We start from the raw sequence: 23902 nt of genomic DNA, 5'->3' as shown, positions 1-23902 counted from the left end.
TTCACCCTCACGCTCGTCACATTCCATTTCTGAGCTACCAGGGTATTTTTTTGTTTTTGTACTTGACGTCAATCTTCCACACCATACTGGTTCCCTAATGTCATTTCCTTCTTCGTCGCTGTCAATATCCACATCTTCACGATCTTTCCGCTCCTCCATACGCTGTAGTAGCAAACTGTTCAAATGGTTACTGTATCCATGTCGCATCAACTCAAAAAGCTCTTCACCTCAGTCACGTCAATCGTCAGTTAGCCTAGTAAATGAATGCATATGTCGTCATCTACCGTACTGGAGGCCAACTTACAAAAACAATATCATCATCACTGGCTTTTTCAAATACAGGTGTCCCCATTTTATTTGTAGTGCAAAATACTAGAATAGACTGGACTACAAACTTGTCCTTCACCTTAATTTTTATATAACCCTCTATGCACTGATTAAAAAGTTATACAAAGAAAAAGACAGATATAAAAAGAAAAACACAAACCCTTCACACCATGCATGCTTGAGTTACAAAAAAAGGTGTTGAGTCCTTCTTTTAGGAGGGTGCTTTGCTTTTGCCTGACACTTCAGCAAATGGTTACAGTGTCTTAGTACAAGGCGTGGAGATGGGTTGCATGGTAGGTCTTGCCGGCCAGCCAGGTAGGTCCGTCCAGCCAGGTAGGTCCGTCCAGCCAGGTAGGTCCGTCCAGCCAGATAGCTAAGTATCTATTACCAGCTATCTAGTACCAGTCGGCCAGCTGGTCCAATCCGGCAGATCAGTCCTATCTATCCGGCTGGACCTTATTTTGTAACAGTTGCCCGGACAGATTGGATTAGATGGTCCACCTGGCCGGACCCATCTGGCCGGCCAGACCTAGCTATCTGGCTGACCGGACCTAGCTATCTAGTCGGCCTGCCTATCTGGTTCTATCGACAAATAAAATATCCTTATCATGCTTCCACCACCTACTAACGTTGTGCAAGATGTACACTACATGACCAAAAGTATGTGGACACCTGCTTGTTGAACAGCTCATTCCAAAATCTAAATCAAATCATTTATATGGAGTTGGTCCCCACTTTGATAGAACAGCCTCCACTCTTCTGGGAAGGCTTTCCACTAGATGGAACATTGCTGCAGGGACTTGCTTCTATTCAGCCACAAGAGCCTTAGTGAGGTCGGGCACTGATGTTGGGCGATTAGGCCTGGCTCGCAGTTGGCATACCAATTCATCCCACATGTAATCTAGTCTTCATCATTATGACTAAAATATCATTAAGTCTTAGTCAKATTTTTGTCAGTTGAATAATAATTTAGTGTAGTTATTTTCAAAATGATGCAAATAGTGGGCCATTTTAGTCAACTAAATGTCCTTTAATTTTAGTCACATCACATTTGTATTGCCTCATTAACCTATAGTAAACATAAATCACTGACTTCCATGTGCACATACATAGCCTTGTCCTACCAACATATATTTCTGCTGTTGGGAAGAGAGTAGGATGTTATAACGAAAAATGACAAACATAAGAATATATAACAAATTCAGCCTACATAGATACTGCACATTCCGTTTTTTTTATGTAAACACACTTGACAGTAGCAAAATCACCAGTGTTACAGGATTAGGTTTTTCCATTTTATATTTAAAAGGTTGGACGTTAGCAAGTGGGGCACACCGATTGGTGTCACCTTGTTAGTCAGTCAGTATTACACCTGTTGGTCATCTCATTAGAAGGAAGGTGTTTCACCTGTGCTGGCCCAGGGGCTATTTAAGAGTGGCTAGCCCAGCACTCCAGTTGTCTTGCGAGACCTCCCTATTTGATTTGATTTGGCCGACTGGTCCTATGGACCTACCTATCTGGCCGGCAGGYCCTACACTATATAAACTCAGCAAAAAAAGAAGCGTCCCTTTTTCAAGACCCTGTCATTCAAAGATAATTAGTAAAAATCCAAGTAACTTCACTGGTCTTCGTTGTAAAGGGTTTAAACACTGTTTCCAATGCTTGTTCAATGAACCTTAAACAATTAATGAACATGCATCTGTGGAACGGTCGTTAAGACACTAACAGCTCACAAACGGTAGGCAATTAAGGTCACAGTTATGAAAACTTAGAACACTAAAGAGGCCTTTCTACTGACTCTGAAAAACTCCAAAAGAAAGATGCCCAGGGTCCCTGCTTATCTGCGTGAACGTGCCATAGGCATGCTGCAAGGAGGCATGCAGATGTGGCCAGGACAATAAATTGCAATGTCCGTACTGTGAGATGCATAAGACAGCGCTACAGGGAGACAGGACGGACAGCTGATAGTCCTCGAAGTGGCAGACCATGTGTAACAACACCTGCACAGGATTGGTACATCCGAACATCACACCTGTGGGACAGGTACAGGATGGAAACAACTGCCCGAGTTACACCATGAACGCACAATCCCTCCATCAGTGCTCAGACTGTACGCAATAGGCTGAGAGAGGCTGGACTGAGGGCTTGTAGGGCTGTTGTAAGGCAGGTCCTCATCAGACTTCACCGGCAACAACGTCGCCCATGGGCACAAACCCACCGTCGCTGGACCAGACAGGACTGGCAAAAAGTGCTCTTCACTGACGAGTCGTGGTTTTGTCTCACCAGGGGTGGTGTTCAGATAAGCGTTTATCGTCGAAGGAATGAGCATTACACCGAGGCTTGTACTCTGGAGCTGGATCGATTTGGAGGTGGAGGGTCCGTCATGGTCTGGGGCGGTGTGTCACAGCATCATCGGACTGAGCTTGTTGTCATTGCAGGCAATCTCAATGCTGTGTGTTCCTACAGGCTCATCCTGACATGACCCTCCAGCATGACAATGCCACCAGCCATACTGCTCGTTCTGTGCGTGATTTCCTGCAAGACAGGAATGACAGTGTTCTACCATGTCCAGCAAAGAGCCCGGATCTCAATCCCATTGAGTACGTCTGGGATCTGTTGGATCGAAGGGTGAGGGCTAGGGCCATTCCCCCCAGAAATGTCCGGGAAATTGCAGGTTTCTTGGTGGAAGAGTGGGGTAACATCTCACAGCAAGAACTGGCAAATCTGGTGCAGTCCATGAGGAGGAGATGCACTGCAGTACTTAATGCAGCTGGTGGCCACACCAGATACTGATAGTTACTTTTGTTTTTGACCCCCACTTTTGTTCAGGGACACATTATTCCATTTCTGTTAGTCACATGTCTATGGAACTTGTTCAGTTTATGTCTCAGTTGTTGATACTTGTTATGTTCATACACATATTTACACATGTTACGTTTGCTGAAAATAAACGCAGTTGACAGAGAGGACGTTTCTTTTTTTTGCTGAGTTTATACACAAAAGTATGTGGACACCCCTTCAAATTAGTGGATCCGGCTATTTAAGCCACACCCGTTGCTGTCAGGTTTATAAATTCGAGCACATAGCCATGAAACCTCCATAGACAAACATTGGCAGTAGAATGGCCTAACGGAAGTGCTCAGGGACGTTCAACGTGGCACCGTCATAGGATGCCACCTTTCCAACAAGTCTAAGATCACCATGCACAATGCCAAGCGTCAGATGGAGTGGTGTAAAGGTTAGGGCCATTGGACTCTGGAGCAGTGAAAACACATTCTCTGTAGTGACGATTCACGCTTCACCATCTGGCAGTCCGACAGCCGAATCTGGGTTTTGCGGATACCAGGAGAACGCTACCTGCCCCACTTCATAGTACTAACTGTACATTTTGGTGGAAGAGGAATAATGGTCTGGGGCTGTTTTTCCTGGTTTGGGCTAGACCTCTTGGTTCCAGTGAAGGGAAATCTTAATGCTACAGCATACAGTTACATTCTAGAAGATCCTGTGCTTCCAAGTTTGTGGAAGGCCCTTTCCTGTTTTAGCATGACAATGCCCCTGTGCACAAAGTGAGGTCCATACAGAAATAGTGTGTTGAGATCAGTGTGGAAGAACCTGGCTGGCCTGCACAGTCTGACCTCAACCCCATCGAACACCTTTGGGATGAATTGGAACGCAGACTGCGAGCCAGGCCTAATCAGCCAACATCAGTACCCAACCTCACTAATGATCGTGGCTGAATGGAAGCCAGTTCATGCAGCAATGTTCCAACATCTAGTGGAAAGGCTTCCTATAAGAGTGGAGGCTGTATAGCAAAAAGGGGGACCAAGTCCATATTAATGCCCATGATTTTGGAATGAGATGTTTGATGAGCAGTTGTCCACAGTTTTGGTCATGTAGTGTATATTGCCAGTGCCAACATTTCATACTGCAAATGTTGGTACTGGCATTTTATCATATGTCTAACAGACACTGTCCATTTCCAATATATTTAAGGAGTGATTTACCATCACCAAAATGACAGGCTGAAATCAACACCAACAAACGAGGGAGAGGAATCACTAGCACTGTTAGGCCGTCCCGAGTTCAATGGGTCGGCGTTTCAGCATGTCCAATTAGTGATGGTAAATACCCATTGTGATATGTCCATTACACATATATTGCCAGTTTCAACATGTTATACTGCAATTGGACAGTGTCCATTGCCAGTATATTTGAATAGGGATTTACCACCACGAAATGGACAGACTGAAATGACCACCTAAGAGTGAGGGAGAGGAAACACTGTTTGACTCATACTGTATATTGCTAATGGACATGTGTGAGGTTACTGGATATTGGGCGGGAACTGGAACACGCTGTTGTACACGTTGATCCAGAGCATCCAAACATGCTCAATGGGTGACATGTTTGGTGAGTATGCAGGCCATGGAAGAACTGGGACATGTTCAGCTTCCAGGAATTGTCTACAGATCCTTGCAACGTGGGGCCGAGCATTATTATGCTGAAACATGAGGTGATGCCGGTGGATGAATGGCACGACAATGGTCTCCGGATCTCATCACGGTTTCTCTGTGCATTCAAATTGACATTGATAAAATGCAATTGTGTTCTTTGTCCGTAGCTTATGCCTGCCCATACCATAACCCCACCACGGGGCACTCTGTTCACAACGTTGACATCAGTAAACTGCTCACCCACACGACACCATACACGTGGTCTGCTGTTGCGAGGCCTGTTGGACATACTGCCAAATTCTCTAAAACAACATTGGTAGAAAAATGTACATTCAATTCTCTGGCAAAAGCTCTGTAGGACATTCCTGCAGTAAGCATGCCAATTGCACGATCCCTCAAAACTTGAGACATCTATGGCATTGTGTCGTCACAAAACTGTACATTTTAGTGGCCTTCTCTTGTCCCCAGGACAAGGTGCACCTTTGTAATGATCATGCACTTTAATCAGCTTCTTGATATGCCACCCCTGTCAGGTGGATGGCTTGCCTTGGCAAAGGAGAAATGTTTAATAACAGGAATGTAAACAAATTTATGCACAACATTTGAGAGATGTGCGTATGGAACATTTATGGGATCTTTTATTTCAGCTCATGAAACCAACACTTTACATGTTGCGTTTATATTTGTGTTCAGTAGAGTTTAAGCCCTTTAACTGCATGTCCAATTTGTGATGGTAAATGCCAATTGTAATATATTGCTAAGGGACAGTGTCAAGTTATACTGCAATTGGATAGTACATTGGAAATCCCTATTCAAATCTGTCAGTCACGATAGGTTGAATTGCGCAGGCCTCATCTCTCAGTACTAGAACCTAGCAGTTCAGTTGGAATGTTGATTTACTACTTTGAAATTAAGGTCTAACTTCCTGATTTAATACCAAATAAACACATCTACTTAAAGAGTAAAACACTAAGTGAAGTTAAATGTACACACAGTTGTGGTTTCATAGCCTGGTAAATAACATTGCACAGATAGTTACACACTTAAGAGGGTTAGGTACAAGTCATAGAGAGCAGTTTGGGTACCAAAGAGAAGTTCCATGTTTAAGTGGATACTGTCAAAGTAATCAGATAGATGTAGTGTTCAACAATAGTGCTGTCCTTCACAGGTTCATCTTGAGAAAATGATAGGTAAAAATGTACATAAATTCAGTTGTAAATAATTCTGACATTAAAGAGAGTACACATTGTCTGTTCATTAGCTAGGTAAGTTCGTGTCAGCGAACAAAAGCATCTATAGTTGAGTGCTTCTGCTGAGAACGATAGAAAAGCTACATACCATTGCTATCTTGAAACCTTATTTCCCTTCAGGATTACACAGTAAAAACATCCAGTGTGGCCAGTTTCCCCCCACATATCAATTAACTATGTGAATCAATAACCCCACATTCTGGTTCACAAGCACCAGCGTTTCCTACATTCACATCAGTCTAAAGTGGTGTGTGCAACCAATTATAATTCTTAAAAACACCCTGTTTAACTCTTTAGAGGGGATAAATTAAAGTTAAAAAGAACAAAATGTAGTCCATCAGGAAATCTAGTCAATCATTCAAAGAATAAATTCCCATATTACAGCTTGAAACAAAAGCTTGTTCAATAGTCTGTGCAAATACTTCCAGTAAAATGGTCCTGACATAAGAGGACCCATATCTGCTAGTCTTTRGGAACTTCTGCCATTACATGTGAACACCACACCATACAGGAATTTGATACAAAAGTTTTTAAAAGTAGATAGGTTAACAGAGTCAGGGKCATTTTTCTAGTCTTTCACAAGGAAATTAATCATAATCAAAAAGGAGGGAGTGCTTTTCTGTACATTATTATACAGACTAACACAACTACAAAATGCKGAGGTTCATCTAGAAAAAAAAACTAAAATGTCTAGAAAGCCATTCTTCCTGCTCTTCAAACTCTAACAAAACAACTCATAACAAATGAAGAAAAATCAAGTAGATAACAGCTTGAAAGAAGAGTCTAAACACACAGAAATAAAGAGGTCATGACTGTGTGTGTAGAGAAAATGTGTTCCTCTCATATCAAAGACGTATTATTGYGCTCTTCTAGATCAGGGGTGCCAAACTCATTTTGCCCCGGGGTCCACATTCAGTCTTCAACAACATTTACTCGCCATCAAAATTGGCAAAAAGTGATGCACCCTGACTGTCATTTTGATGATTATTGGTGAGCTGGACACAGTCAATAAACTGTATGAATGTAGGTCCATTATCATTTCTACAGTTTCAAACTTGGTTTTAATCATTGAAAAAGTATATTGAGTACACCCCCCCCCAAAAAAAAAATCTGGATCCGGATGACACCCCTGTTCTAGCGCTTCACCAGTCTCTCTCACCATGTACATATAAAAAAAAGTGTTAATACAAAATCGCACAAATTCACCATGTTCTCAACCCATAGGTCTCTCTTATTAGTGTTTCCATGTCATAGTAAGAGGATAATATCTATTTAGCCTGATAGTGGGCTGGATAAGGGTGAAAATATATAAAAGTAGTAGTAGGGGGAAGGTAAAGACCCCTACCCTATTGACAGCAGAAATCATCCCTTTCCATCTCTGTCATCATTGTGGCCTTCCAAAGCATTTATTCTCATAATGTCCTAATCTAAACCTTAAGAAAACATCAAATACATTATAGCTAAAAAAAGAGGGCTTGAAAGAAATGGAGGMACTGAATGATAAACATTGTCTAAGAATTCCATGACTAAGGATTAGTCGCTCAGCTTCTTTCTATCCACTTCATGTTCCTTCATTCCAGCTCTCATTTAGACCCAAGACTCATCTTTGTTCAAAAGTCCTGGCAGCTTTGAAAGCACTTGAAGGTGCATTAAGTAGCTCTGCATCACAGACACTCCAGAAAATTATGTAATAGAGATGCCCAGCAGGGGGCAGCAGCAGCAATCTTCACAAAACACCAAGTGGAGAAGGCATCAGAGCAGTGAGAGTAGGAGTACGGAAGAAGTGAACACTAAGATATAGACAATGTTTTGCCTCATTTCCACATCCTCCSCCAGAGTTGATATGTCTTATCTGGGCTGGTGGCGGGCTGCGAGGCCTCTCCTGGCGTGGGTGGACTGCCTCTGCTGGGCCAAGAAGGACTGGGCTTGGTTGGACGGACCCGACCGCTCTCCRACCACCTTCTGATGCAGGGCCATACCCTGGGGAGGGAGAGAGAGAAATAGAGCCATAAGACAGGTACATGTCTTACTACCATAAAAACCAAGACCATTATACAAGTCATTGCACAGCATTGTAGCACCCATCATGCCAACTGCTTTAATACTATGTAGATTAGGCAGATACGGAGAGGGTTACTTACTCACCATGTTGTACCAGGCACTGATGATGAGTTTCTCCTCCTGGTCATGTCTGGACCTGCTCTTCTCATAGTCATGCTGCACACAGAGGAGTTGTTCATGCATATGGAGGGTTAGACAATGCACCACTCATCTGCATCTCGTCAGTCAATGTAGAGTGGCTCTTACCTCCAGGTGCTGGATCTTCCGGTCTCTCTCAGTCAACTGGTTCTTGAGGGRCTGAACATCAGGATACACAGTCAGAGGCGGCTGCTTGGGGTCCAGAGTCTTGATCACCTGCACAATGAACACAAACACACATATACTTGGTGCGGAAATTCTCTACTATGTCACGATGTGCATGACAARCTTTGACGATATCTGCAACTCAGATTTAAGGCGGCGGCCAAGCYCCGTTGTGCTGTATGGATGAGTTTAGTGTCAGGCAGTGTTGACTGACCGTCCTGGCTTTCTCCACATAGCGCTTGTAGCGTTCCTCCATCAGCTTCATGTCCTCATCCTTCTTCTTCAGGATCTCCTGCAGCTCATCAATCTTCTTRGCCACTGACAGGAGGGAGGTTGAAAAGGAAATACTAACGGCATTTTCAGAGCTTGAAAGTGCTCTTAGATTGATACTATTTGATAGCACTGCTCCCAAGGGCAGGAAATAAGAGGCTGCTTACTGTTGCCGTCCGCTTTTGGCTCCAGGTCATCAATGACCTCTCTCTTCTTCTGCAGGTCTGAGTGGGCCTCATGGAGCTTCTCCCTGGGACGAGGACAGAGGGAAAGCATGGAGGAGCCGGATGTGCAAGAATCTACAGAGCGGTAATAATACTCCCTTCACAGGTGCAGTGTACAAGCATCAGTGATAATAGTACTCACAGGTGCTCCTCAAGCTTCTTCTTCAGCATGGAGGACTGAACGGGGAGGAAAAAGTCAGTCAACACTCAAACTACTGAGAAACAGACTTCCGTCAGACAGAGACACAAATAATAAGCATTATACACAGCTGAAGAAGTCAAAGTCAAATCAGAGCCCAGGCAGGGATGGGCCGTACTTACGATGGCCTGATTGGCCGAACGTCGGTCGGTGGGGGCAGGCGGAGACAGAAGGGTAGGCGTTAATGGTTAATCAACACAGCAAACAAGGGTTAAAGTTCCCACACAAAATCTCAGAGAGCAGTCACAGGCAGGCAGTCAGAGGGGAGAGAAGGATACAGTCTACAACAGTCCTCAAGGACTATGAGGTCTAGGTCTCTTTTTCCAATTATAATGACTACAAAATAAATGATTAAAAACAAAAAAACATATTTGAACTAAGATGGTCAATCGATTGAGATRGGTCCTTTCCATTCCTGATTCCTATACATTTTCAGTATACTGTCGTCTTTGATTGGAGAAGACTGGGTCCACTCAGTGATTGGTATGGACAAGGTAACAGGAGTAAGGGGATGTTAGAGGAGGAGGAGGGTTGAATGAGGAGGGTCTGTCTCTCCACTCACATCCTCAGCCTTGCTGCCCTGCTCCTGTAGAGCCTTCTGGAGATCCTCCACCTGGGACCGCAGCTCACAGATCTGCTGCTGGTTCAACCTGGAAGGATGAGAGAAAACAAATAAGAAAAGCAGGAGGGGGAGAAGGGGAAAGGAAGAGAGAACGAGGAAATTAGATTAAGCTGGTTTTGAGTGAGTGGGAGAGGCTGGCGATGCATACAATGTCACATCAGCCGCTGCATTAGTCCATTCTAGAGGTGTCCCGCCCACCCACTCCCCTCTGTGTGTTGTGGTTCATTAGGGGAAGACGGAGCCACTTCAGCCGTACTCCACAGCTCGGGATGCTCTCCTCCTCCTGCTGCTGAAGATGGCTGCCTGCCTCCCACACTCTGGACCCATCGTCACACACACGATCCACTCAGATACGCCCACACACACACGCACTGTACGYACAGCCGGGGGACAATCTGGCTCATTGCTGTCCATCCTCTGCTCCGGCCCACACAACACACAGACCAGAGAGTGAGCTGACATTTAGCTAGATCGCTCCTCCGTTTAGCCAAACGTGAAACTCAAACAGAAACTCTGGCAATATATACTGTGACTAATATCGTCACGGACTGACCTTGATACARACAATCAAATCACAATGTGCATAACTAAAAACGCTTTATTTTACTTTTGTGGATGAGATGCAGTGGTATCCGTATAGAACGTATCTTTAATTTTACGCATGCCTACACACACACACACCTGTTTTGTGTCTCCAGGGTGTTCTGGCTGCGTTGAGACTCCTCAAGCTGACCCTGTACCTCCACCAGTCTCTGTCTGTAGCTCTCCTCCTGGACACACAGCATCTTGTTCTCACTCTGCAGACGCACCACCGTCTCCCTGTGGAAGCAGAAGGGATGAGGTCAAAGAGAAGGCAGGGAAGTGGGGCAGAAAGGCAAAGGTCTGTACACTACACACCAACAGAAGTTTTCAACTCCGCCTCAGCCAATTTAACAGCAGTGCCATCTGACAGAGCCATTCTATTCATGGACCCAATGGCACATTCTGGTTCTAAAAATAGTGTGGCTGAGGAATAAGACCTTTGCCATTTATCACAGCTGAACACTATGTTTGGGCGGATCCAGATTTCCATATCGTTCCTGAACCATACCGGGTTTACGGCATTAACGGCAGTGCACACAAAGGGCATCATTTATGTTCAAATGCTATCAAAGTACTAGCGAATTCCCATAGCGGACGTTAGCTAAATGCTAACAAGCGCAAGCGAACATAAACTAAAAGCAAAGACAGTTCTATAACTTTATGAGCTGGGTTCTATCTCAAAAGGCTACTCACACTTAATCTAGGAGGGGATTGATTGTCTCTGCTGTAACCACCTATAGCTAGCAGGTTAGCAAACCAAATGCATAGCTGGAGAAAATGTATTTGGCATTAAGATAGTTAACGTATAGATATATTTAGCTGGCAAACATTAGTAGTGAATTTCAAGTCTAACTTGATCAGCTCTTGTACTGCTCGACAGTGGACGTCACGAAACTTCAGTTTGCACCACATGCTCTTAGTAAACAAATATACCATGTYACTGGCTCAACTGAATTGCAGTTWAAAAAATAATACTATTCTTAACACCCCGGTACCGCCCAAGCCTACAGTTGAAAATGAGCAATTGAATTCTGACACCACTGTATGTCTATTGATAGGTCAGATAGCTTCATCTGTTAGATAACACCTTTCACACAGTCTCACATACTTGAACTCTGTGGGCATCATCTCGGAGGCCAGGTTTCCCACTGTGCCAGAGTCCTCACATAATCCACCTGAAGGAGAAAGAGAGCCAAAATGTCAGGGGAAAATATATCACATTTGTTTTGACAGTAGTCTTATCAACTGCCACAAAAGGTCAAACAACCCCCCTCTACCATCTTGTCATTTAGAAAAACAGAGGCTGAAGGTTCAGGATGTTAGCTGTGTCCATTGGACTCACCTGGTTGATTGAGGCCCTTCTGTTGGACCTGTGCACACCTGAGCTCATCATTGGTTTCRCGCAGTGTGTCTCGCTCTGAGATCAAACGCTGGAAAACACATTGGGATAACGTGGGGATTAGACCACTCAATCTGATCCTACTAGAAGTGTTCAAAGTGACTGCCTCAGAATTTCAGAGAGTTTAAATCCACATCCACTTTGACATCATGCCCTTGTAATACATCTTAGTCTGGAGAGGAGTTGTCCCGGGCCATCCTCTCTCACCTCTTTCTCCTTAAGCAGGGCGTCATACTTATCCTGAAGGTTCTTGTACTCAAACTGCCACTTCTCAGCCTTCAGTGCCTCTGACAAATGCTTGGTGTGAAGCTCATGGACCTGACAGCAGGGAGGCAAACACATTCAGGGTCTGAAGAGAGGTCATAGCACCTTATGTCATACACACATTCATCTCCACACCTTTGTTAACCCTCCGCCATTCTCTAGCCCTCTCTGCCCACCTGTCTCTTGTAGGTGTCCAGCTGGGTGCGGACTGAGTTGGCCCTGCGCAGCTCCTCCTCCAGCTCACATGTGCGCTGCATGTAGACAGTGTTGCGCTCCTCCAGCAGTCGCACCTGTCTGCGCAGGTCCCCCAGGTCCTCCAGCTTACGCTTGTACGTCTCTACCAGCGCCTCCAGCCGGCTCACCCGGTCAGACGAATGCCTGTAGAAGGGGAGAGGGTGAGATGGGGAAGCCGTTTTGAGGATGGAGCAGGAAAGAAAGGAGAGAAGGATAGGAGGCCACAGACCAGTGAGAGGCTGCTCTCCCCCTTGGCTCACCGGAGGATGTCCATCTCATCTTTGAGAGTCTGGGCCTCCTGGGCAAGGCTGGTCAGTTCATCGTTACGGTGAGTGAGGTCCAAAACGTCACGCTCCAGAATCTCCCCTCGCACACGCATGTCATCTCGGCTGTTCTCTAGTCTGTGTCACAAACAGGGGGCAAACAGAAAATGATAAATTAATCGTATCAAAAGAGTAGAATGCATTTAGTTTGGAAGTCTGTGTTGAGGGTATGACTCTGACCTATAGTTCTCCTCCTGTAGCTGCTCCATCTGGCTCTGCAGCAGCAGCAGTTTCTTGCCAGTGATGGTGGTGGAAGCATCCTGTGGGTCACTGAGACTGAGCTTCTCCCTCAGGGACTGTGTCTCCACCTGCAGGGACGACTTCTCCTCCAGGACGGCTGCCAACTGAGGACCAAACACACACAGACAGTCAGGGGTGGAGAGGGCAGAGAGAGAACCAGACAAAGTGGCATGTAACCAAGGCTAGAGAGAGGGAGGAGACCTAGAGACAAATGAACAAACAGTCACACATTGAGTCATAGAAAGTGCTGAGCACAGAAAAAGGACACTTCAAAATGCAGAACACCGGCAAAAAAAAAAAAAAATTACTCATGAAAATGCTGAACAGAAAAGTGCTAAAGAAAAAAGAGCCACACTCACATATCCAGCAACAGACACTGTACATTGCTTGCAAAACATGCAATGTTTTTCCATGAGGGTTGGTGGTAACTTCACATGCACAAACYTCAAAGCAGTTAGTCAGCTGGTCTGCTATGTTCTCKYTCAGSTGGGCCACTTTCTCAATGGAGTAGTTGTTAGCATTACCTCTCAAGGAGGTGAATAGAAAAACAGATGTCTGAGTCAGTCTGACTAACAGTTACAAAGTGGAGAGACTGGAGAGTGGGCTCAGAAAGGGATGTTGATTAAGGATTCAAGCTAGTGAGGCTTGATGAAAGATGAACTATCCTTGGGGTTATCATGGACAAGAATGTTGGTTGGTGGTTTAGGGTAAAATGTCCACCCTGAATATGTTTATGTGGGTTAGGCAAGCAGGCATGCCAATATTAAAAGGGGGCGTCTATTACTTACCTGTTGAACATCTTTCCAGTTTGAGCACAGCAAAACTCTACACTGAACTTTAAGGACAAATGGCTTGCTTTAGCATCATACCAGGGAGAAAGTAAAGAACTACATAAACTACTGAGAATTTCTTAATGTGTTGAATGTTAACATTAAGAAATATGCTGAATACATAAGTGGTAATTGCCTTCTAATCCTAAATACTATACAATGTAATTATTGGGGATCAATGACCTAAGTCTTTGTACCCAATGACATTGCCTAATCAGAGGCAGCATTAACAGCACAGTTAGGACATAGAGAATAATAGAGGATTCTAGTACTCAAAAGCCCATTTTAGCATGTGTAGCACCATTGAGAACTTTCACCATTTTGAAGTAGTCAACTGGGTGTGGCTTCCTATTGGTTAAGGAAGGATCACATAATTCCATCCAGGACATCAGGAAGGATCAGCCAATTAATTATTTGTGAGCAAAAATTCCATAACTGCAGGTGGCAGTACATCGCCAACATTCATACCCGTTCAAATAACACACTCCAGGTGGCAGTATGCACCCTTTCAGTTTGTTTACCAACTCAGAAGTAGTAGAAGAACATTCACTACTTCAAAATCAGTGGAGGCTGGTGGGAGGAGCTATAGGAGGACAGGCTCATTGTAATGGCTGGAATGGAATAAATGGAACGGCATCAATAATATGGAAACCACATGTTTGACTCCGTTCCTTGAATTCCATAACAGCCATTACAATGAGCCCATCATCCTAAAGCTCCTCCCACCAGCCTCCACTGTTCAAAATGGAGATGGCCTCAATGGTGCTGCCTGTGCACTCACAGAAGCCATAATGGGACAGATACAAAGAAGAGTCCTTAATCACGCTCTATGCACCGTTTACACAACAAACCATCAGGGGGAATCAGACTGGACAACAATCCTCAGCCAAGCGAATAAATAGGGTCACTTCACTCATGGCAAAGAGCTGCAGATACACACTCAACATGCTAACTAACAAACAGTCCTCTCTGCCCACCTGGTGCTCCAGGTCCCGACAGCGCTGGCCCAGATCCTCCTTCGCCTCCACCTCCTCACTGAGAAAATAATACTTCCTGGACTGCAGACACAGAGAGAGGCACAAGGGAGGTTATAGACAGCACAGTGGGAGGTAGAGAACGAGAGAGAACGAGAGAGAGAGAACGAGAGAGAGAGAGAGAAATACCACAAAGACAAGTAAATGAGACGGCAATTGAAGAATAGCGATAAAACCAACTTGCAGGGGAGTGAAAGTTTAATGTATTCAGAGAAGCAGAGTAAGAAGAGAYCGGGTCCCACCTGGTAGTCAAAGTCCCCGTAGGTCTCAGGACTTCCTGGAACAGTTGGCTCTTTAGCTAGGAGCTACACCACAACAAAACAGTAAATTGCTGGTTCAAACTCCAGAAAGACAGATCACATGGTGAAACCCATTGTCAATATAGAGGTAAGCAGGCCAATAAGTGAGCTATTGCCTGTTTTAGTGTATATTGCTGTTAAATACAGAAAGGTTTCAGGGAGCAAAGAATTGTGCTTGTATAGTCGTAGCCAAAAGTTTTGAGAATGACAAATATTGATTTTCACGAAGTCTGCTGCCTCAGTTTGTATGATGGCAATTTGCATATATGCCAGAATGTTATGAAGAGTGATCAGATGAATTGCAATTAATTGCAAAGTCCCTCTTTACCATACAAAGGAACTGAATCCCCAAAAAGCATTTCCACTGCATTTCAGCCCTGCCACAAAAGAACCAGCTGACATCATGTCAGTGATTCTCTTGTTAACACAGGCGTAAGTCGCTCTGGATAAGAGCGTCTGCTAAATGACTTAAATGTGRGAGTGTTGACGAGGACAAAGGTGGAGATCACTCTGTTATGCTGATTGAGTTCGAATAACAGACTGGAAGCTTCAAATGGAGGGTGCTGCTTGGAATCATTGTTCTTCCTCTGTCAACCATGTTCACCTGCAAGGAAACACGTGCCATCATCATTGCTTTGCACAAAAAGGGCTTCACAGCCAAGGATATTGCTGCCAGTAAGATTGCACCTAAATCAACCATTTATCGGATCATCAAGAACTTCAAGGAGAGCGGTTCAATTGTTGTGAAGAAGGCTTCAGGGCGCCCAAGAAAGTCCAGCAAGCGCCACGACCGTCTCCTAAAGTTGATTCAGCTGCGGGATCGGGGCACCACCAGTACAGAGCTTGCTCAGGAATGGCAGCAGGCAGGTGTGAGTGCATCTGCACGCACGGTGAGGCGAAGACTTTGAGGATGGCCTGGTGTCAAGAAGGGCTGCAAAGAAGCCACTTCTCTCCAGGAAAAACACCAGGGACAGACTGATATTCTGCAAAAGGTACAGGGATTGGACTGCTGAGGACTGGGGTAAAGTCATTTTCTCTGATAAATCCCCTTTCCGATTGTTTGGGGCATCGGGAAAAAAGCTTGTCCGGAGAAGACAAGGTGAGCGCTACCATCAGTCCTGTGTCATGCCAACAGTAAAGCATCCTGAAACCATTCATGTGTGGGGTTGCTTCTCAGCCAAGGGAGTGGGCTCACTCACAATTTGCCTAAGAACACAGCCATGAATAAAGAATGGTACCAACACATCCTACAAGAGCAACTTCTCCCAACCATCCAGGAACAGTTCGGTGACGAACAATGCCTTTTCCAGCATGATGGAGCACCTTGCCATAAGGCAAAAGTGATAACTAAGTGGCTCGGGGAACAAAARATCGATATTTTGGGTCCATGGCCAGGAAACTCCCCAGACCTTAATCCCATTGAGAACTTGTGGTCAATCCTCAAGAGGCGGGTGGACAAACAAAAACCCACAAATTCTGACAAACTCCAAGCATTGATTATGCAAGAATGGGCTGCCATCAGTCAGGATGTGGCCCAGAAGTTAATTGACAGCATGCCAGGGCGGATTGCAGAGGTCTTGAAAAAGAAGGGTCAACACTGCAAATATTGACTCTTTGAATCAACTTCATGTAATTGTCAAAAGCCTTTTGACACTTATGAAATGCTTGTAATTATACTTCAGTATTCCATAGTAACATCTGACAAAAATATGTAAAGCCACTGAAGCAGCAAACTTTGTGGAAATGAATATTTGTGTCATTCTCAAAACTCAAAATTCTCAAAACGACTGTAGGTGCAATCTCACAAAAGGACAGATCTACAAAGAGGATAATATCAAAAAGACTTATCACTCACCTCCTGTATGGCCGTCATGACAACGTGCTGGACAGACTCCTCCAGGGTCATTATCTGCTGGATTTGCTCTATGAGAAAAAAACAGAGGAGTCCACTGAATATCACATTCACATCTGACAGTCAGACACTCAAACACACTGCTTTACACACAGTGCAACAGTTTCTCCTGCATTCACATCAAACCCACTAGCTTGTTCATCTGAGGATAACATTGTCTTTTAAAACTCTGTTTTATCATAATCTGTATACAGTACATGGTTGGGGCTTTGTAGGAACGAACCAATAAATGCTCAGTTTATCAACTCGTCATAAATCAGGTCATTGCATTAATTCTGCATTTTCTCCATAGGTGACTTCCTGTTACCCAGCATGGCCTCCTCTAGCCCAGCTAGCTCACCTTGCTTCTTGTCACAGCTGACAGCACAGCCAAGCACCAACTGCACCAGCTTGCCAAGTTCAGTCACATCTCCAAACTCCCCAATCAGATTGATGTCTGGCAGGTGCACGTCTGCTACCTGGTGGCCAAGCACCTGTTCATGGAGGGATGGAGAGAAAATATATGCATTGAGCAATGATATTTCAAATGGACTAAGACTGGTGCAAACACTGACGAACAACTGGAAGAGATTGAGCTCTTAAAAGAAATGCAGGAAACGTGCATATACCATCCATCCTTCCTTCTGATCTTTAATGAGGAAAAGCCTTTACTCACATCATGGTAATACTCAAGCATGCTCTGAAGAATCTTCTTCAGGTTGCTGACCTGGAGGAAAATGAAATAAATCTGAGCTGGAGAATACAGGCATCTTTGCCTTAGTGAAAATACACCATCTTTAAAAACAGTAAGGCCAGTGGTCACTAGGTTGCCTAGGTGACAACCTAGAAGCACTGTGTCATATCCTTCTGTCTCATACCACACCTTGAGGCGCCAGTTGGCCTCACTCTCCTCCTTGATCCTGCCCAGCCATGCCTCATTAAACCAGGAGGGGTCTCTGTTAACGAGATGAAACACTTAACAAGACATATTCTAGGGACATACAATACACAGGAAGCCACAGGGCAGAGTATTTCTAAACTGGAAAACACAAACTCCCTAATGTGACACTCAATGAATGTCACAAGCAAGCAAGCAATCATTGGAAACTTGCTTGAGGCCAGAATTGCCATTACCCAATTCAACTAACCTTCAGATAAAAGCACTGCTTGTTTCCAGTTTGACACAAAAACAGATACATTTCTGTGTGTGTGTGTGTGTGTGTGTGTACAGAAAGGCACACAAATACTACAGCAGATGAGGTATGAAGGTAATTTGGCTTGGACAGACAGTACCCTTAAAAATGGACAGGCCCTTGCACAAAATCCCACCTGGGCACAATCTGCCAGACCCAGGCCTTGAGAGATATAGACCTATTCCCTATCAAGTGTAGGAATAGAAATAAAACAGACAAACAGCCCATCCTCTTACTTTATAAAAAGGCTTTTGAATAGATGATTGAATTTGCTCTAATCAGGTTCTATTCAAAGTAGTTAAAGGCKCAAAACAAAATGTCAGTGTGCAACTGATAAGCAAATCGGTCTGTGAATTGAGAATGACTGGGATTGAACGGACTCCACAAATCTCTTACTATTGCCATGTGCCACTGTGACAGGGTAATGGGTTCTGCAAGTAAGGACCTTTTCCCGCGTTCACATGCTAGTCAGAACTAGGAAAATCAGAAATGTTCAACTCGCTAACTGGTTGCAGTTATACATATGCCACGTTCATCGAATCAGCAAGTCGGACATTTCTGAGTTTCCTAGTTCCGACTAGCATGTGAACACTGCATATATCTCCCCGTTTTCCTAAGCTTAGCTGTTGTCTACGCTTGTGTTAACCCACCACCACCATTATCACCAACCTCAAAACACACAAAAAAAGATGTGCCCTTACATCCTGTGTAGAACGTGTGCAATAGCCACTCCGCTCATCAGGTCCTGCTTGCTGGTGCATGAGGGCACCTGAAATGTCTGTAGCTGGAAGGGTTGGACATGATGAATGAGAAGAAAATGTGTTAGTGTTTTATTTATTCTACTTCCCGTGACAATCAATTAGAAATCAACTGATCGAGAAGAGGAACAATACAAATGCTACTGCCAACACGTTGGGCAAATTGCTTGCTATTTGGGGTTTTAGGATGGGTATCTATTAAGCACTTTGTGAAACTGTTGATAAAAGAGGGCTTTATAAAATACATTTGATTGATTGTGCCGTCTAGAAGTGCTGGAAAGCCATTCTACTTATATGCTGTACAGCTAAAGTGTTTGCTAACCACTAAATGATAGACATCAGCTATCTACTTAGCTGGCAATTTGTTTGTTAGAGATCATTCCACATTTCTAGCCAATTTTAACATAGCCTAAACAACCTATATTTGGAGGGTTCATGGCTGAGTTTTTCAACTATGTACCATCTTAATGGTACATATCGTGGAGTTGAGAAACTCAGAGGCTAGCTAGGAGTGTGACTGGCTTGCTGGGGCTTGGCTAGACCTTCGTACTGATTGCATAAGATAGTGGCTAGCTCAGTTGCTGGCTGGAAACTTTGGAGCTTGTCCAAGACGACAATTTCTGATGAGGACAGTAGACCATCAAAACAATTTAGTTAGCTCTATTTGACAGTGACAGCTAGTTAATTATGTTATTTTTATTTGAGCTGGTTCAATACACTATTAACTATAAAATTCCTAGCTACATTTAATTGTAAAAACACCTAATTTAATTTCGCTAACTGCAAGCGAGAGGTCCTTTTGGATGACGACAGGCTAGCAAGATATCCCAGTTACCTAAATTCGCATTCATATTTAACTTTGTAAAACTTACCCAATTTAGTAACGAATCGCATAGCTTTGCTTTATCCAGACTCATTTTGGTTTGTCTAACCGACACACTGCAGTTAGCACACTAGCAATCGATTGGGAGACTTTCAGCTTCAAGTTTATTTTTAGCTTGCACTATCACGTCAGCAAACCTTGGCCTCCTGTTAGCTAGCTTGACTTTCGCGTTTTAGCTCCATAAACCATCCGAGTGAGACTCCGTATTAAGAACATTGTCATGGCAACAGATGACCTGTTTACGTGTTGTTGTCACAGAGTTTCAAAACCCAGAGACGCACGCAACATCGCGAGACTTCCGTAACGCTTGGGAGCAGACCAGGCCGGTGTTTGAGAAGTGACAAATTCTTCCTTAGTTGTTAATTTTCTCTAAATCTAAAGGCACAACCTAGATTCGAGACAATGTACTAAGTATTTGAACATGTTATTACTCCAACCTCGTGAAAGTGACAAACTGACAGGTTTTTATTTATTGCACATGCGCAGCTTGGCGCGAGACAACCTTTACGCCCTATTACGTGTTTCTGCGCATGAGCAGTTGCCACGGTCACGTGCTCGTTGGAACTAGGAAACTCCGATATTTCCAGCATACTGATTCGTTGAACGCGGCACGTGTATAACTACAACCAGTTAGAGGTCGGACATTTCCGATTTTCCCAGGCCCGACGAGCACTTGCACGCGGCACCAGCCATCCAACGTCGCCATGACATCGCCTACCAGCGTGATCAGGGATTCTAATTGGAGAAGGAGTTTCTGCCTATCTTCATACTGTACTGTCTTTGTTGTTGGCTCGCCTATATGTTGCTCAAAACAGAGCGCGGTATTGTAGAGATCATTTGTGGGTGTTATGTTGTCTATGTTTCGAAAACCTTTAGCATGCTTTTTTGAAATTAAAAAAGGAATTTGTTCGAAAAAGTTCCACAAAAGAACAGTAGATGGCTCAAGTTGACAAAATGACACAGAACTGAGGAGTGAAGGTGTCTCGATTCCTAACAAAACTCTGATCATGTAGCTAGCCTAGCAGAAACAAGTACACAAATCAATTTTGTTTAGCAATTAAAATAGAAAACACTTCCCTCCAGTTGAAATATATAAAAAAAATACAATCTCACTTTGTCAAAATGTGTTTATCTAGTGGCTGTAAAGTAAGACACATTAATGTATCACAGCAATTAGCCCAATGGTTTAAAAATTATTCCAGGGTCTAAATTCACTGTGCCTAAGTGCTGATATATCGAGGCCATCTATACTAGGCATATGCATAGCTCTCACATTGATCTGACTCCTGAGAAAATGTGCTTTATCAGCTCAGTGTGAGGCCCTCCAGTGTCATAACATGCAGACATACACTTATTTTCCGAAGTACTCTATCTCCCTGTTTACACCTCTCCCTTCTCGCTCCAATGCTCACAGTTCAACCTGATGTATTTGCCAACTTCCTGTTTGCTCTGGCCAGCCCAACAAGTCAGGCTTCATCCATGGCCCACCCACTGTAGGCTACCTGCTCTCCTAGAACACCTACCTGTGTGACATGTCTGTTTCCCTTCCTACAGTGGCTTGCGAAAGTATTCCAACCCCCCCCCCCCCCCCCCCCACCCCCCAAAGTAATACTTTGTAAGCCACCTTTGCAGCAATTACAGCTGCAAATCTCTTGGGGTATGTCTCTATAAGCTTGGCACATCTGTCCACTGGGAATTTTTGCCCATTTCTTCAAGGCAAAAACTGCTCCAGCTCCTTCAAGTTGGATGGGTTCCATTGGTGTACAGCAATCTTTAAATCATACCACAGATTCTCAATTGGACTTAAGGTCTGGGCTTTGACTGGCCATTCCAAGACATTTTAAATGTTTCACGTTAAACACTCGAGTGTTGCTTTAGCAGTATGCTTAGGTCATTGTCCTGCTGGAAGGTGAACCCCTTCCCATCTCAAATCTCTGGAAGGACTGAAACAGTTTTTTCCTCAAAATTCCCCTTTATTTTAGCTCCATCCATCATTCCTTCAATTCTGACCAGTTCCCAGTCCCTGCCGATGAAAAACATCCCACAGCATGATGCTGCCACCACCATGTTTCACTTGGGGATGGTGTTCTCGGTGTGATGAGAGATGTTGGTTTGTGCCAGACATAGCGTTTTCCTTGATAAAGCTCAATTTTAGTCTCATCTGACCAAAGTACCTTCTTCCATATGTTGGGAGCTGCCACATGCCTTTTTGGCAAACACCAAACGTGTTTGCTTATTTTTTATTTTAGCATGGCTTTTTTCTGGCCACTCTTCCGTAAAGCCCAGCCTCTGTGGAGTTTACTGTTTAAAGTGGTCCTATGGACAGATACTCCAGTTCTCCGCTGTGGAGCTTTGCAGCTCCTTCAGGGTTATCTTTGGTCTCTTTGTTGCCTCTCTGATTAATGCCCTCCTTGCCTGTCTGTGAGTTTTCATGGCGGCCCTCTCTTGGCAGGTTTGTTGTGTGTCCATATTCTTTTTCAATTTTATAATAATGGATTTAATGGTGCTCCGGGGATGTGCAAAGTTTTCTGATATTTTTTTATAAACCCAACCCTGATCTGTACTTCTCCACAACTCTGTCCTTGACCGTTTTGAGAGCTCCTTGGTCTTCATGTGTCGCTTGCATGGTGGTGCCCCTTGCTTAGTTGGTGTTGCAGACTCTGGGGCCATTCAGAACAGTGTATATATATATACTATATAACTATCATATAATATATTATACTATATATATACATACAGTTGAAGTCGGAAGTTTACGTATACCATAGCCAAATACATTTAAACCCAGTTTTTCCACAATTCCTGACATTTAATCCTTGTAAAATTCCCTGTCTTAGGTCAGTCAGGATCACCACTTTATTTTAAGAATGTGAAACGGCAGAATAATAGCAGAGAGAATTATATATTTCAGATTTTCTTTCTTTCATCACATTCCCAGTGGATCAGAAGTTTACATACACTCAATTTGTATTTGGTAGCATTGCCTTTTAATTGTTTAACTTGGGTGAAACGTTTCAGGGAGCCTTCCACAAGCTTCCCACAATAAGTTGGGTGAATTTTGGCCCATTCCTCCTGACAGAGCTGGTGTAACTAAGTCAGGTTTGTAGGCCTCCTTGCTCGCACACGCTTTTTCAGTTCTGCCCACAAGTTTTCTATAGGATTGAGGTCAGGGCTTTGTGATGGCCACTCCAATACCTTGACTTTGTTGTCCTTAAGCCATTTTGCCACAACTTTGGAAGTATGCTTGAGGTCATTGTCCATTTGGAAGACTCATTTGCGACCAAGCTTTAACTTCCTGACTGATGTGTTGAGATGTTGCTTCAATATATCCACATAATTTTCCATCCTCATGATGCCATCTATTTTGTGAAGTGCACCAGTCCCTCCTGCAGCAAAGCACCCCCACAACATGATGCTGCCACCCCCGTGCTTCACGGTTGGYATGGTGTTCTTCGGCTTGCAAGCCTCCCCCTTTTTTCTCCAAACATAACAATGGTCATTATGGCCAAACAGTTATATATCTGTTTCATCAGACCAGAGGACATTTCTCCAAAAAAAGTACAATCTTTGTCCTTATGTGCAGTTGCAAACCGTAGTCGCTTTTTTATGGCTGTTTTGGAGCAGTGTCTTCTTCCTTGCTGAGCGGCCTTTCAGGTAGATAGATACTTTTTTTACCCGTTTCCTCCAGCATCTTCACAAGGTCCTTTGCTGTTGTTCTGGGATTGATTTGCCCTTTTCGCACCAAAGTACGTTAATCTCTAGGAGACAGAACGCGTCTCCTTCCTGAGCGGTATGACGGCTGCGTGGTCCCATGGTGTTTATACTTGCGTACTACTGTTTGTTCAGATGAACGTAGTACCTTCAGGCGTTTGGAAATTGCTCCCAAGGATGAACCAGACTTGTGGAGGTCTACAATTTTTTTTCTGAGGTCTTGGCTGATTTATTTTGTTTTTCCCATTATGTCAAGCAAAGAGGCACTAAGTTTGAAGGTAGGCTTTGAAATACATCCACAGGTACACCTCCAAATGACTCAAATTATGTCAATTAGCCTATCAGAAGCTTCTAAAGCCATGACATCATTTTCTGGAATTTTCCAAGCTGTTTAAAGGTACAGTCAACTTAGTATATGTAAACTTCTGACCCACTGGAATTGTGATACAATGAATTATAAGTGAAATAATCTGTCTGTAAACAATTGTTGGAAAAATGACTTGTGTCATGCACAAAGTAGATGTCCTAACCGACTTGCCAAAACTATAGTT

General features: G+C 43.9%; 1 protein-coding gene across 3 annotated transcripts; it reads right to left on the bottom strand.

Annotated features, from left to right (window-relative positions):
* Positions 1-5401: 5401 nt before the first annotated feature.
* On the bottom strand, positions 5402-19919 carry LOC111980177 (protein Hook homolog 2). Of its 3 annotated transcripts, none has more exons than XM_024010844.2 (22): positions 19630-19912; positions 18701-18783; positions 17690-17762; positions 17483-17533; positions 17168-17300; positions 16771-16838; positions 14859-14921; positions 14560-14640; positions 12693-12856; positions 12450-12590; positions 12132-12333; positions 11899-12009; positions 11635-11722; positions 11401-11467; positions 10392-10529; positions 9651-9738; positions 9032-9066; positions 8833-8915; positions 8610-8713; positions 8339-8446; positions 8173-8248; positions 5402-8011 (listed from the first exon to the last, which is right to left on the bottom strand). In XM_024010844.2, the coding sequence occupies exons 1-22, from the start codon at positions 19672-19674 to the stop codon at positions 7758-7760; spliced, it is 2256 nt and encodes a 751-aa protein (XP_023866612.1). In that variant the 5' UTR covers positions 19675-19912; the 3' UTR covers positions 5402-7757. The 3 variants fall into 3 exon arrangements, with proteins under 3 accessions (XP_023866612.1, XP_023866615.1, XP_070289847.1); XM_024010847.3 differs by having other exon boundaries at positions 8177-8248; positions 19630-19896; XM_070433746.1 differs by having other exon boundaries at positions 8177-8248; positions 17483-17762; positions 19630-19919.
* Between the last annotated feature and the right edge of the window lie 3983 nt (positions 19920-23902).

The sequence above is a fragment of the Salvelinus sp. IW2-2015 genome, linkage group LG20 (assembly GCF_002910315.2).
Source record: "Salvelinus sp. IW2-2015 linkage group LG20, ASM291031v2, whole genome shotgun sequence".
Classification (NCBI taxonomy): domain Eukaryota; kingdom Metazoa; phylum Chordata; class Actinopteri; order Salmoniformes; family Salmonidae; genus Salvelinus; species Salvelinus sp. IW2-2015.
The sequence above is the reverse complement of the archived record's forward strand: the minus strand, read 5'-3'. Positions and strand labels throughout refer to the sequence as shown.